Source organism: Nicotiana tomentosiformis, chromosome 7, assembly GCF_000390325.3.
Source record: "Nicotiana tomentosiformis chromosome 7, ASM39032v3, whole genome shotgun sequence".
Taxonomy (NCBI): Eukaryota; Viridiplantae; Streptophyta; class Magnoliopsida; order Solanales; family Solanaceae; genus Nicotiana; species Nicotiana tomentosiformis.
Genome location: NC_090818.1, coordinates 50,991,087 through 51,005,978, shown reverse-complemented (window position 1 = coordinate 51,005,978; position 14,892 = coordinate 50,991,087). Strand labels below are relative to the sequence as shown.

Sequence of the window (14,892 nt, the reverse complement as noted above, 5' to 3'; positions counted from 1 at the left end):
TATTATTTGAATCTACTACCTAATTTAAGTGCCTAAATTATATTAAAATTGATAAAGGATTCGTAAAGGCCGAATTTCACTTACCTTGAGTTTTTGTCGGGTTACTTGATCGTTAATCGAAATTGTGCTTCTGTGTGTATTAGTCTTGTAATAGCTTTTAAATCAGAAGTTCATAGAGTATTCTCTCTTCTTGTGAAGCTGGTCGAACGCCTTGGCAGTATAATAGATGCATTTATGGTTCATGTCGCTCGACCCTCGGCAGTGTACACATTATTCTAGACTGGACTATACGACCTCGGCATAAATCGTGCTTGTTAATGCTTGGAGACCGAATACACTTGATATTATTTTTATGAATTGAGAGGTTATAAGTTATTTATTGGCCCGAAATTTATTTGGAGTTAGTATGTGTTAGTTGAAGACTTTTGGAATTTACTATTAGTTAAAGAATCATTTAAGCACTGCTTGCTATTGTGTTATTATTATTATTATTCACATATTCCATGCCTACTTAGCATTCTTGTATTTTATTGTTGGCCCATAGTAAGTGTCGATGTCAATCCCTCGTCACTACTTTTTCGAGGTTAGATGGATACTTACTGGGTACATGTTATTTATGTACTCTCGCTATACTTCTGCACTAATCGTGCAGGATCTGAGGCAGGTGCATCTGGCAGTCATCCAGGCGCGCACCCACGTTATCCTGAGGCTTAGTGGTGAGTTGCTCTCTGAGGCCGTTCTGCAGCACCCACAGTCTCTCTTTTGTATTTACTTTCTGTCAACTCTATTTCAGACAATAGCTTCGTGTTTTGTATATTCTACTAGTTGCTCATACACATGTGACACCAGGTCTTGGAAATATGCTAGTGGACTGTATGGCTTTTGAGTATTTATTTCACTGCATTTGCTCGTTCATTAGTTTTTGCTTTACTTTATTAAAATTTTCCACTTCTCTCTTATTTAATAAATAAAAATCAACTACTTTGAAATTATTAACAAGAATAAATACACAGCTAATTCATCGTTGGCTTGCCTAGCGGCGACGTTGGGCGACATCATGGCCTATAAGGGATACTGGGTCATGACAACATGGTATTAGGGCACTAGGTTCACGTAGGTCTCACAAGTTATGAGCAGGCCTAATAGAGTCTTGCGGATCGGTGCATAGACTTTCGTACTTATCTTTGAGAGGCTATATGGTGTTAGGAAACTACTCTTTCTTCATATCATATCGTGCGGTTGATGTTGTGCTAAGTATCTTTCTCTTATTCTCTCACAGATGGTGAGAACGCGTGTGGCAGATGTACCCGACCATGGAGGAGCTACTCCCTCTATTGCTAGAGGCCGAGGTAGAGACCGAGGAAGGGCTTTTGCTCGTGGTAGAGGACGATGACGTCCTAGAGTTGCTCCAGTTATGCCACCAATGGATCCAGTGGAGGATCCTATTATTGAGGAGCAGGGTGAGGTACCTGCAGTTGAGCCGGCCCCAGTGGACTTCATGTCCGTACCGGGATTTCAGGAGGTCATGGGTCGCATGTTGCGGTTCATGGATTTTGTGACTTGTTGGTTTATTTCCAGTAAACCCAACCACATCTCAGGCGGGAGGGGGGAACACAGACCCCTACAGCTCAAGCTCCAAGGCATGCATCCGCCGTATATCAGACCCCGGGTACACTACCCGTGGGCGGAGCTCAGCCAGTTGCAGCGGCTATACCAGCCTAGACCAGCTACGACCGACAAGCCGCAGAAGCTTTTGGATATATGGACCAGACCATGCACTTATGATACTTCCTACCGATGCAGAGCGAGTGCAGAGGTTTGTTGTGGGTTTTCACTTTGGTATACAGTCCACTATGGCCCGGGAGTTTGAGATGGGGACTTCTTACGAGCTAGTTGTGGAGATAGCTCAGCGGATCGAGGGTGTTCGTCAGTGGATCTGAGAGCAGACGGCGAGGGACAAGCGGTTTTGGTATTCTAGAGGGTTCAGTGGTGCTCCGTCTGGGGGTAGAGGTCAGTTTGTGAGAGGTCAGTCTAGCAGTCCCACATATCCAGCACCATCGCCTTCTCGGGGTGCTCTAGTGTGGCCCTATTTCAGTGCTATTCCAGAGAGCTCCTACCATCCACCAGCTATTCAGGGTTCTTCCAGTGGGCCTTCAGGCCATCAGGGCCAGACTTCACGTCAACAGTCCACCGTACCGAGAGGTTGTTTCGAGTGTGGGGATCTTGGTCATGTGAGGAGGTTATACCCCAGGCTTCGGGGCAAGGCAGTACAACAGGGTCATCAGCCTATGATTACAGCACCAGTTGTCGCACCAGCCGTCTGGCCACCCAGAGGCGGAGGGCAGGTGGGTAGGGGCCGTCCTAGAGGTGGAGGCCAGTCAGGAGGCACTCCAGCTAGGTTCTATGCCTTTCCAGCCATACCATATGCAGTAGCCTTAGATGCCGTGATCACAGGTATTATTTCTGTCTGCGGTAGGGATGCTTCGGTACTATTTGATCCAGGGTCTACATATTCATATGTTTCATCTTTGTTTGCTTATTTTCTGGGTGTTCCTCATGAGTCCTTAGGTTCTCCCGTGTCCATGCCAGTGGGCGATTCTATTGTGGATCGGATCTATCAGTCCTGTACCTTGACTTTCTGTGGTTATGAGACTAGAGCGGATCTTCTGTTGCTTGATATGACCGACTTTGAGGTCATCCTGGGCATTGGACTGGTTGTCTCTATATCATGACGTCCTTGATTGCCATGCTAAGACTGTTACCTTTGCGATGCCAGTGTTGCCTAGATTGGAATGGAAGGGTACGTATGTTAGTGCATCTAGTCGGTTTATCTCTTTTCTGAAAGCTCGACGCATGGTCGAGAAGGGTTGTTTGGTATATCTAGATTATGTTCGGGATACTACTACAGAGACTCCGACGATTGATTCAGTGCCCATGGTCTGGGAGTTCTCTGATGTATTTCCTTCTGATCTTCCAAGCATGCCACCAAATCGTGATATCAATTTCTGTATTGATTTGGCTCTAGGTACCCGACCTATCTCTATTCCACCGTACCACATGGCTCCGAAAGAGTTAAAGGAGTTGAAAGAACAACTTGAAGAGTTGCTAGCAAAGGGGTTCGTCAGACCGAGTGTGTCGCCTTGGGGTGAACCGGTGTTGTTCGTGAGGAAGAAAGATGGGACTATGCGGAAGTGCATTGATTACCGCCAGTTGAACAAAGTTACCATTAAGAACAAGTACCCCGTTGCCGCGTATTGATGACATTTTGATCTACTCGCGTATCATGGAGGAACACGAGCAGTATTTGAGAGTGGTGTTTCAGACCTTGCGGGAAGTTCTCCAAGTGCGAGTTCTGGTTGGATTATGTGGCATTCTTGGGGCATGTTGTATCAGGCGAGGGTATTAAGGTAGATCCCAAGAAGATCGAGGCAATTCAGAGTTGGCCTCGTCCTATAACAGCGACCGAGATCAGGAGCTTCTTGGGGTTATCAGGTTATTATCATCGGTGTCGGTTTGTGGATGGCTTCTCATCTATTGCAGCACCTTTGACTAGGTTGAACCAGAAGGGTGCTCCGTTCTGATGGTCCGATGATTGCGAGGCGAGCTTTCAGAAGCTCAAGACCGCCTTGACTTCAGCATCAGTGTTAGTGTTGCCTTCCGGTTCAAGGATGTATATTATGTATTACAACGCTTAACGCGTTGGCTTGGGTTGTGTATTGATGCCGGAGGCGAGTTATTGCATATGCTTCACGTCAGCTGAAGACCCAAGAGAAGAATTACCCCGTACATGATTTGGAGTTGGTCGTGATAGTTCATGCTCTCAACATCTTGAGGCATTATCTTTATGAGGTGTCCTGTGAGGTTTACACCGACCATTGCAGCTTGCAACATTTGTTCAAGCAGAGGGTCTCAATTTGAGGTAGCGCAAGTGGCTTGAGTTACTAAAAGACTATGGTATTACCATCCTTTATCATTCGGGCAAGGCAAATGTGATTGCAGGTGCCTTGAGCAGAAAGGCAGAGAGTATGGGTAGTTTGGCATTCATTTCAGGAGAGGGGAGGCCTTTAGATTTGGATATTCAGTCCTTGGCTAACAGAATTGTGAAGTTGGATATCTCACAGCCGAGTTGAGTTCTTGCATGTGTCGTCGCTCAGTCTTCATTACTCGAGCAGATCAAGGCTCGTCAGTACGACGATCCACACTTATTGGTTCTCAGAGAGACGGTACTACAGGGTGGTGCCAAGGAGATTACTATCGGCGAGGATGGTGTTTTGTGACTCTAGGGTCGTCTATGTGTTCCTAATGTTGATGGATTAAGGGAAAAGATTCTAGAGGAGGCACACAGTTCTCGGTATTTGATCACGTCCAAAGCATACCTCAATAGAGTTGTGAAACGGTCGTATGCAATAATAAATACCCAACTAGGAGTCGAGGTCGAATCCACTAAGAGCTAGGATGTGAGTTAGGGGTATATATTTCAAATGAGCAATTGGATTATCTAGATTGCACTTCCACAACAAGGATTTGTTTTCTATTTCTACTGTTAATCTAATAATTGCAAGATAAAGAAAGTAGACTAGAGATAATTGTTTTTAAGATTTTGTCCAAATGGGTAAAAGGCCTAGGGATGTGACCATAACCTAGATGTTTGCCTAATGGGATAAAGACGTTAATTAAAATGCTAAAAATCTCGGACAAAAATGCTCCTCGGGAGGTTCTGCGGCCACATAATTCCATGTGCAGTCCGTTGATTTCTTCATCTGACAGGAGGTGGAGTTCTGCGGCCACACATTTCTGAACTGCAGCCGCGAGACAATCATCTGCGGCCACACATTTCGGGGCCATGGCCGCACAATTCACAGAGGTTCTTGGACTTGGTCTTTTTGCATACTCTCTGATCTTCGACTCTTAGCCCAATTTTGCGGTCGCACAATTCATGTGCGGGCCACACTTTGCGCAAAGTTCTGCTAAGCCTTTCTCCTTGGTTTGCATCCATAGATGAAATTCTACGGTCCGCAATTTCTTGTGCGGTCGCAGAATTCCTTCTGCTGACCCACATTTGTGCTTCTGTGCCCTTTATTGCCCCTTGCTTCGGAACACTCATTTTTGAGTCGGATTTCATCTTGGGAGACCAAACTTCCAGCATACCTGCGATTTTGCACAATTTCATTATTTTTGGGAAAACAATTCAACGCTTTTGGACTAAAACAAAAGCTAAAAGGCACTAATAAGTAGTCAAAGTCCCCACTTATCAACTCCCCCAAACTTAAGTCTTTGCTTGTCCTCGAGCAAATAAATTCGTTCCCACCTCCAAAAGTTTAGGGTCATTTCAGCGAGTGAAAGGTGAGCCATCCACACATCAGTTAGGACCAACAATTACCCACACTACTCATGTATTATCAACAAGGAGACAAGTTAAACATTCATGCATATATATTTCTAATATGATATTTGAGCTTCAAGAATTGACTTTACTCATTAAGGACTCTTGCTCTATCATGTAGGTCATGGTGGACTCCAAACTCTTCCTCCTCTACTTTCCATTTTCCTAGCTTACTTAAGAACTTTAGCACTCAATCCAATGATTTATGAAAGGTTCACTTATCTCTCTCAAGAAAATGTCGCAAGTACGACTTCAAGTACCATAGGATTGCCCCTCATGTGGATCGCCACTAATGTAAGCTCACTCGGCTTGAAATTAAGTGGGACTTCTTTCAGGATGTAATGAAGGCTTTTGGATTAGGGTTGGATACAATATGGGTGAGTGGTTACACCTTTCCTTAAGCACTCCATTTTTTATTTCTCGGCTCACACTTTGCCAATTCTTTGAGGCACTTTCTTTTCCTTGGGGGACTAGAGAAACTTAACATTACTCTTTCTTGATCCTTACATTCTTTTTCTCCCTCTTTGATTTTTCCATGTTTGGGATCATTACCTCTCTTTGAATCCCTTCAACTCTTCCACTTATTCACTTTTTTGTATTTTTCTTTTTGTTCTTTTCTTTTCTTGCCTTTCCTTCTCATAATTTATTTTCTATTTTTGTGCCTTGATACCTTTTCAAGTTCTTCGTCTCTCCCCCAAACATACATTTTTAGCCATTTGTTTCACAAAAGTATTAAGGAAAGCTTGGGAGCCAAGAAAGGGTCACGATAAGACGGGTAAAGGCTTGTAACATGGTTATCAAATGATAAAGGCTAGAGGCTCAAAGGGGTTGACTAGGGATAATGACATTGGTTGGCAATAGAAAACTCAAACGGGCCAGGGAGGGCCTACATTCACTTTTCAAACCAAGCAAACTTAGAATTTCTCCTTGAAACACATTCGGGGCAAGTTCTAGACCCTTCGCACAGATACTTGGACTAGAAATAATGTATCTCACCCCTCACGCAACTGAATTGTTAAAGAGGACAGAGTCGAGGTCCCAGAACTACCACATTCAAGTTTAAAAGTGACTATGGTCCAATTAAACCACTCGATGATTGCACAAGAGTCACAAAGACACTAACTTGTAATGACCCGACTTATCGTTTTAAAAATTAATGCCCCGTTCAGTGACTTAAAGTCTCTAGAAGCTTCATAATATGTATTATGACCCGCGGGTGTGGTCGAGTTTGATTTTCGAAAGATTCAGAATTTAATTAAAAGAACAATTCTTATTTAAGGAGCTTAAAAAAAAACAAAGTTGACCGGAGAGTTGACTTTTGAGCAAACGACTCTGTAATATGGTTTTGATGATTCCAATAGCTCCGTATGGTGATTTTGGACTTAGGAACGTGTCCGGAAAATTATTTGAAATCCCGTAGCTAAATTAGGCTTGAAATAGCTAAAATATAAATTTAAGTTTGGAAGTTTAAACGAGGAGTTGACTTTCTAATACTGGGGCCGGAATTCGATTATGAAAATTTAGAATACCTACATTATGTCATTTATGACTTGTGTGCAAAATTTGAAGTTATTACGGATTGATTTGATACGTTTCGACGCAAAATATAGAAGTTGAAAGATTCAAAAACTTATAATTCGATTCGAGGCGTGATTCGTAATTTCGACGTTGTTTGACGTGATTTGAAGCCTCCACTAAGTCCATATTGTATTTTGGTACGTGTTGGTATATTTGGTTGAGGTCCGAGGGGCTTGGGTGTATTTTTGGATCATTGGTTAAGAGATTAGTAAGGTTAAGAAATTTGGGAGTTTGACCATGGTCAATATTGGGTCAAGACTACCTCTTTTCAGTGTTTTGAGTAGCAGGTCCGTAGCGTGTTTTATGATTGAAATTCATATATGGTTTGCGTTCGGGAGGTTCCGGATGAGTTTTGGGGTGAGTTTTGAGCGAATCTGGACATTTCGGCACTCTAATATTGTTCTGGAACTTTTCGAAAAAGTGCGGACCGCACAATTTTGAGTGCGGCCGCACTTTAGAGGAAAAGTGCGGACCGCACAATTTTGTGTGCGGCCGCACTTCAGAGCACTTCAGGGGTCCTGCATGTTCGATGGTCCAACTTTGGAGGCTTATATCTTTTAATCCACAATGAATGTGGAGATGATTCAAAAATGAAAGTTGTAGCTCTTTGAATCTAGTTTCTAGGAAGGTATAGCACAAATCATTTGGACATTTTTACTGAAAGTTATGAGTATTTTACTGAAGCCTGATAAGCTGTCACAGTGAAGTATGGCCTCCTCCACTAAGTTCGTATTGTATTTTGGGATGTGTTTGTATGTTTGGCTGTGGTCCCGAGGAGCTTGGGTGTATTTTTGGATCATTGGTTAAGAGATTAGTAAAGTTAAGAAATTTGGGAGTTTGACCATAGTTAATATTGGGTCAAGACTACCTCTTTTCAGTGTTTTGAGTAGCAGGTCCGTAGCGTGTTTTATGATTGAAATTCATATATGGTTTGTGTCCGGGAGGTTCCGGATGAGTTTCGGGGTGAGTTTTGAGCGAATCCGGAAATTTCGGCACTCTAATGTTGTTCTGGAACTTTTCAAAAAGTGCGGACCGCACAATTTTGAGTGCGGTCGCACTTCAGAGGAAAAGTGCGGACCGAACAATTTTGAGTGCGGTCGCACTTCAGAGGAAAAGTGTGGACTGCACAATTTTGTGTGCGGCCGCACTTCAGAGGAAAAGTACGGACCACACAATTTTGTGTGCGGCCGCACTTCAGGGGTTCTGTAGGTTCGATGGTCCGACTTTGGAGGCTTATATCCTTTATTCCACAACGAATTTGGAGATGATTCAAAAACGAAAGTTGTAGCCATTGTAATCTAATTTCCAGAAAGATATAGCACTAATCATTTAGACATTTGTACATAAAGTTATAGGCATTTTACTGAAGCTTGGTAAGTTGTCACAGTGAAGTGCAGCCGTACTCAAAATTGTGCGGCCACAGAACTTGAAAATGTGCGGCATCACTTGAAAATGTGCGGACCGCACATTGGGAGATCAGACGTGGTACTATATAACCGAGGGTTAGGGTATTATTTCACATTTGGACTTTGGGAGCTCGGTTTTTGGCGATTTTTCGTGGGATTTTCAAGAAATTCATCGGGGTAAGAGGTTGTGAGTTCGAGTCAATCCAAGAGCAAGGTGGGGAGTTCTTGGAGGAAGGGAGCTGAGGGTCTATCGGAAATAGCCTCTCTACCCCAGGGTAGAGGTAAGGTCTACGTACACACTACCCTCCCCAGACCCCACTAGTGGGATTATGCTATGTTGTTGTTGTTGTTGTTGTGTCATCGGGGTATAAGTGATTCTAACTCGGATTTGGTTAACATACATGAATATATCATTGTTTTCATCATTCAATTAGTAGTTTGAGATGGAAATTTAGGAAAAATTTTAAAAATTTCATAAAATGAAGTTTTGGGATTTGAATGTCGATTCGAAGTCGAATTTTAGTGAAACTAGTATGGTTGGACTCGTAATTAAATGGGTTGTCGGATTTTGTGAGTTTCGTCGGATTCCGAGACTTGGGCCCCATAGGCGATTTTTGAGTTAAATTTCGGATTTTATTGGAAAATTAGTATTTTCATATGAAATTAATTCCAATAATTTGTATTGACTTAATCGAATTAACTGTGACTAGATACGAGGTTTTCGGGATCCAATTCGTGTTTCAAAGTCACAACGGAGTAAATAATTTCACGGTTCAAGGTAAGTATTTTGCCTAACCTTGAGTGAGGGGAAATACCCTTTAGGCATTGAGTCTTAGGTGCAAATTGTGTAATTAAAAACCATGTACGCGAGGTAACGAGTACGTACTTGGTTTATATGTGCAAATTACATTGGTTAAAATCCTTAAACTCCCTTATGTATAAAAATGGAAATTATTGGCACTTATTAAATCCTCTATTTGTCATGCCTAAATCCTTGTTTGTTGGATTTGTTTTTTATATGATGTTTTGGTGTGATTGCCACCTTGATTTGTACGTGAAATATTATTTTGTTGAGTTGTTCACTCCCGGATATTTCGTTAAGATTTTTATGCACATTATGGTCGAGCCATGGGATCCTTATGATGGAAAATAATGTATTATTGATTTTTGTGATATGTTGTGATATTTGAGCACTTGAGGTGCAAATTTATGAGATATTGTGATATTGGCACGTAATATTGTTGGGAGGTTTGTTCGGGTGTTTGCACGAGGTTTCTGCCGTGCTATTGTTACTATTGATTTATGCACATGTGGCGTGACAAGGAGGGCTATATATATATATATATATAGACCGCCCTGGGAGGTGTGACAAGGTGGGATATATATGTGGGTTTGAGCATGTGGCGAGACAAGGTGAGAATATTATTATACGCGCGCTGCGAGACAAGGCGGACATTTACTTTATTATTGCGTACGTGGCGAGACAAGGTAGGCTATGTCAGGAATTAAATTGTGATGACTAGTGATGGCCTGGGGGAATTGTTGTTCTTGCATATTTACTTTTGGGACTACGGGACAGTATCTCGGGAGATCCCCTGTTGAGCATTTACTTTTGGGACTATGAGACGGTATCTCTAGAGTGCCCTTTGTTGACATTTCTCTATGGTTGCACTTGTCTTTGGTTATTTTGTATTTCCGCGATAGGTAAATCCTTGTGATCTTCCGTGATATATTATTTGATTTTACTATGTGGTTGTATTCCTTGTTGTATTGTGGTTGATATATTATTTGATTTTACTATGTGGTTGTATTCCTTCAGATTCTCGGGCTTTTTAGTATGAGACTCTGACGATTTATATTCCCGATTTTTCATGACTGGGTTGTTTTAAATAAAGGAATATTATGTTTTAAATTAATAAGTTTTGCATCCAAAGTAGATTATTTGATGTTTTATTTAAATTGAAAATGTCATTTTTCTTCACTCAAACTATTTCTTAAATAAACTCATTTCTTTGTTGAATTCTTACTTGGTTTAAAAATTGTAACCTTACTTTATTGAAAATAAATCAAATCGTCCGAATTTTATGTATTGACATATTTGGCACGAGAGTCGTCCGTGCGGTTGTGATAGAGATATGGGCACGAGGTGCCGTAAGAATATGAAAGGGGGCTGAGAACCGTATTTTATGATTATGACATGAGATATTGATTTGGAAAGAGTTTTATATTCGAATGATACTTATTTGAAGAAATATATTTGGAGGGTATTTATTCGAAAGATTTATATTTGAAAGACTTATTTGGTTGTACTTGTGTTTTTCTTATTCGTCTGAGTAATAAAAGAAGTTACTATTATGTTTTAAATTAATAAGTTTTGCATCCAAATTAGTAGATTATTTGATGTTTTATTTAAATTAAAAATATTATTTTTCTTCACTCAAACTATTTCTTAAATAAACTCATTTCTTTGTTGAATTCTTACTTGGTTTAAAAATTATAACCTTACTTTATTGAAAATAAATTAAATCGTTCGGATTTTATGTATTGACATTTTTGGCTCAAGAGTCGTCTGTGCGGTTGTGATAGAGATATGGGCACGAGGTGCCGTGAGAATATGAAAGGGGGCTGAGAACCGTATTTTATGATTATGACATGAGATATTGATTTGAAAAGAGTTTTATATTCGAAGGATACTTATTTGAAGAAATATATTTGGAGGGTTATTATTCGAAAGATTCATATTTGAAAGACTTATTTAATTGGTTGTACTTGTGTTTTTCTTATTCGTTTGAGTAATAATTATAGTGTTCTTGCTACCTTACTGTTTATATAACTAGTTGATTATTATTGCTATCACTGCTATTTGTTTTCGATTATTTTTGTATGGCACAAGTTATTTTACTAGTGAGTGCCTTGACTGTACCTTGTCACTACTCCACTGAGGTTAGTCTTGATACTTACTGGGTACCGACTGTGGTGTACTTATACTACACTTCTGCACATTATTTTGTGCAGAGCCAGGTAATGTGGAGTCAGTTGACCGCTCGCTAGCAGTACGGATCTTGCTTTGGAGACTCGAGGTAAACCTGTTGCTGCATTCGCAGGCTTCGGAGTCACCTTCTGATATTGTGCTTGCACTATTTTATCTCTACTTCAAAACGGTTGTGTTTATAGGCTTTCTAGTAACTCAGTAGAGCTTATGACTTGTACTATCGGTTTTGGGATTGTAAGTATTGTATTGAGATTCCTATTTCGTAGTTGTCAGTTGTTAATTAATATTGTTATTATTTCAGTAAATGTTAGGCTTACCTAGTCCCTAAGAGTAGGTGCCATCACGATATCCTACTGAGGGAGATTTGGGTTTTGACATAACTAGAGCTAGTTCTTTCAGAAACCTTGTTTCTAACCATAAGCACATAGTTAAGTGTGTTGGTACCAATTGAAGCATGTTTGACTCTTCGAGCGTGACTTAATTAGGTCTTTTTATTCTTTACTACTACCATTATTACCTAAACACCAAAAACGGACTCATTCCCTTAAGAAGGTTGTCATGCCATCCATCGTTGGGACGAGTCACCCGGTTCACACAACAACTACTTTTGGAAAGAACCGTGGCATTAAGAAAACCAAAGGCTTATTATCTACTAAAATATAAAAAGATGATACTAAATCAAACTAAGAACTAACAAAGAAACAAAAATAAAGAGGCTAATAAACAAAAACTATTGAATACATATAATAAGAGAAATAGAGAGAATATATACACAATAAGAAAAAAAAAAGAAAATAATATCAAGTTATTATAGGCCAAATGTCTCAAAATGTACCAAATATGATCAATAAACTCCACCACCCCCCCCCGAATAAAGATAGGCATTGTCCCCAATGCTTAACAAAATAAGAGTAAAAAGGGGGGAAAAGTGATGAAAACTCCTTATGGCTCCTTATACATATATGTATCCCCAGCAATGTCACCGCCCTCTGTATTATCCAACTGAATCTCATCATCCTCAACTCTAGCTCGGCAGCAAAGTCTGGCTCCTCAGACTGGCCAGTTGGTGCCACCGGTGCTGTAGGTTCTAGGCCTGAATGGTGTGGGTCAATCAGCATGTCAAATGGGAGATCTCCAGTTGCAGCAAGCTTGGTCACCTATCTCCGGAGCTTGTCCACTGACTTCTTGTTGGACTGGGACTTTCTCATCTTCTTTACTTCCTTTCCCAGCTATTCGATCACTAACCTGTGATCCACTAAGGTAGCCATAATGGTGTTCTGGTTCTCTAGGATCTTCTTCAATGTCTCCTCATATGTCAGGAGAAACTGAGGTGCCTGAGCAGTAGACTGTGCTACAACTGTACTGGATAAGTCAGACAACTTTGCAGTTGTTGTCTGCATCCAGTTGTTGAGGTTCGCCAATGTCTGGGAGACTCGCAGCGCAGAAATTGGGGCAGTAGGCATGGGCACCGGCTTCAAAGCCAAAGTGGAAGCTGTGACAGGAACTGCAAAAGGGGATGTGGATGATAGTGGAGGCATAACTGTGGCACTGGAGGAAGGCTCGACCGAAGTGGATGGAACAACAACTGCCTCAGCAGCTACCCTAACTGTCTCATCAGACTTGCCTGCAGTGGCAGGAGGTTGAACTTTCTTCTTCGGATTGTTCGCATCCATCAATGAATACCAAGTAAAAACTTCTTCGGCTTCACCTTTGTGTCATAATCCCTCGACTCTACCCTTGCATCTGTGAGGTATTCTGTGATAGTGTTGTGATATGGATAGGACGAGTCATCTTGCCGAGCAATCACTGAGATGTTGGCCGATATCATGGCCCCCACAAAGTACCCGGCCGTAATAGAAGTAACCAAGACTGCCCAAGGAATCGGAAGGTAAGTCTCATTCTGGCACGGGTCCAGTCTGCTGCAGACAAAGGTTTTTCACCCCTTCGCCTCAAAACGCAGCGTGCTTCTGTGGATAGGAACCGCAACAACAATCCATGGTGGTAGTGGCCCTGGTGCTGCTAGAATCTCCGCTAACCAAGGTCGTACTACATCTCATATTTCAAACTTCTCTAAATATTCCTTGGGTTCAACATCTTCAAAACCTAAGTATGTGTTGAGTGTATGCTGATCAAATCTCACTTTGAGGTTACGCACTTTGGTGGCCTTTGTACCCTTTTTTATATCTGCCACATTGGCATAGAATTCACTGACAAGGTACTCTTTGGCATCCGCGACACTCTGGGTGAACCACATTCACCCCTTGCATTCCTTGAACTGTCTCAACACGGCTGGGTTGTACCTCTCTAAATCTTTCAACTGAAATTGTCGCTCAAGAGTAAGCGACTTCACTGGCCACCATGTACGAAAGCTGGTGAAAGCGGCCAAGCTGACAAAACGGTCCTCCCAGACTTCTTTCTTCTTCGACCTTTCAAGGCCGGCAACTGTAGCATCTCCCCCTCTGCCATCATCGGGATATCTTAAACTGGTGTATCTTGTGCCTCAGGAACATGTGTAGTTGATGGCTCAGAAGCCTGACTAGCATTTTCTGATCCCTCAAAAGTGATATGAGATGAGGACGACTCGTCACTAAGTTGGTATCTCCCTTGCGGCCTTGACTGTACGGCCGACTGCTCTTGAATAGAGGCTGAGTTGCCCTCTGATGCTTCCCTAGACGGGACATAAGAGCTCGTCTCGGAGAGATCTGCACCTCTCCCTCTGCCGGTGGTAGCTTTCTTTGTTATTGTCCTTTGTTGGCCGAGGGGTAAGGCACTCTTGCCTCGACCCCTAGAAGGTTCACCCCTCCCTTTAGATGTGTAGCCTCTACCTCTAGATCGAACCATTATCCGTATCACGCAAAGGCAATTATTAGTTGCAATTCAATGTTCAGATGTTCAAGGAGATATGCAAGTATACACCAAGAAACACAGTGAGGTTCACATCTTAAACATGCTTGCAAGATAAGGATTTGCGGTCCGCACAATTTTCTTGTGGTAGCAGATAAAGCCTTGCGGACCGCATAATTTTGTTTTGCGGCCGCAACTCAGAAGTCCAAAATATGCCAACTCTCTGATGACATAGAATTGGCTGATGTGCAGCCGTCACATGATTTCTACGGTCTGCACAATTAGACCTGCGGCCACACATTTGAGTCACAAAGTGAAGACTATCTGATGACAGTAAACGGGCTATTCTGCGGCCGCGATGGGAATTTTGCGGTCCACACATTTTACCTTACGGCCGCAGACCCCTCCTACACCAATAAAGTCCTAGAAACCATTTCTGCAGACCGCACAATTAGACATGCGGCCGCAGAAGTCAAAATCTTTGAACAGTTCAGTTGGGTCATTCTAGGTTTTGTAATTTTTGTGCACAATTCGACATGGTAACATCATAGAGGCAAGAAAATGTATAGACCCAGTCCCCACTGAGCATGTATTAGTTAACCCACTACAGATTTACCCCCACATTGATGTACAATTGAGTTCTACTAACAAATGGCCTAAGAAAAAATTAAACTAAAAAAATGAAATAT

General features: G+C 41.8%; 1 protein-coding gene across 1 annotated transcript; it reads left to right on the top strand.

Annotated features, from left to right (window-relative positions):
* The first annotated feature begins 1,423 nt into the window (after positions 1 to 1,423).
* Positions 1,424 to 2,732, top strand: LOC138895588 (uncharacterized). Its single transcript, XM_070180296.1, has 2 exons — positions 1,424 to 1,465; positions 1,947 to 2,732. Exons 1-2 carry the CDS (start codon positions 1,424 to 1,426, stop codon positions 2,730 to 2,732), a joined length of 828 nt encoding a protein of 275 aa, XP_070036397.1.
* The last annotated feature ends 12,160 nt before the right edge of the window (positions 2,733 to 14,892 follow it).

What these genes read in the sequence shown, in the direction of transcription:
- LOC138895588 (XM_070180296.1), top strand. Translation starts at nt 1,424, where the DNA reads ATGGATCCAGTGGAGGATCCTATTATTGAGGAGCAGGGTGAG. An exon ending in TTATTGAGGAGCAGGGTGAG is followed by an intron (nt 1,466 to 1,946) that starts GTACCTGCAGTT and finishes ATCTGAGAGCAG; the next exon opens with ACGGCGAGGGACAAGCGGTT.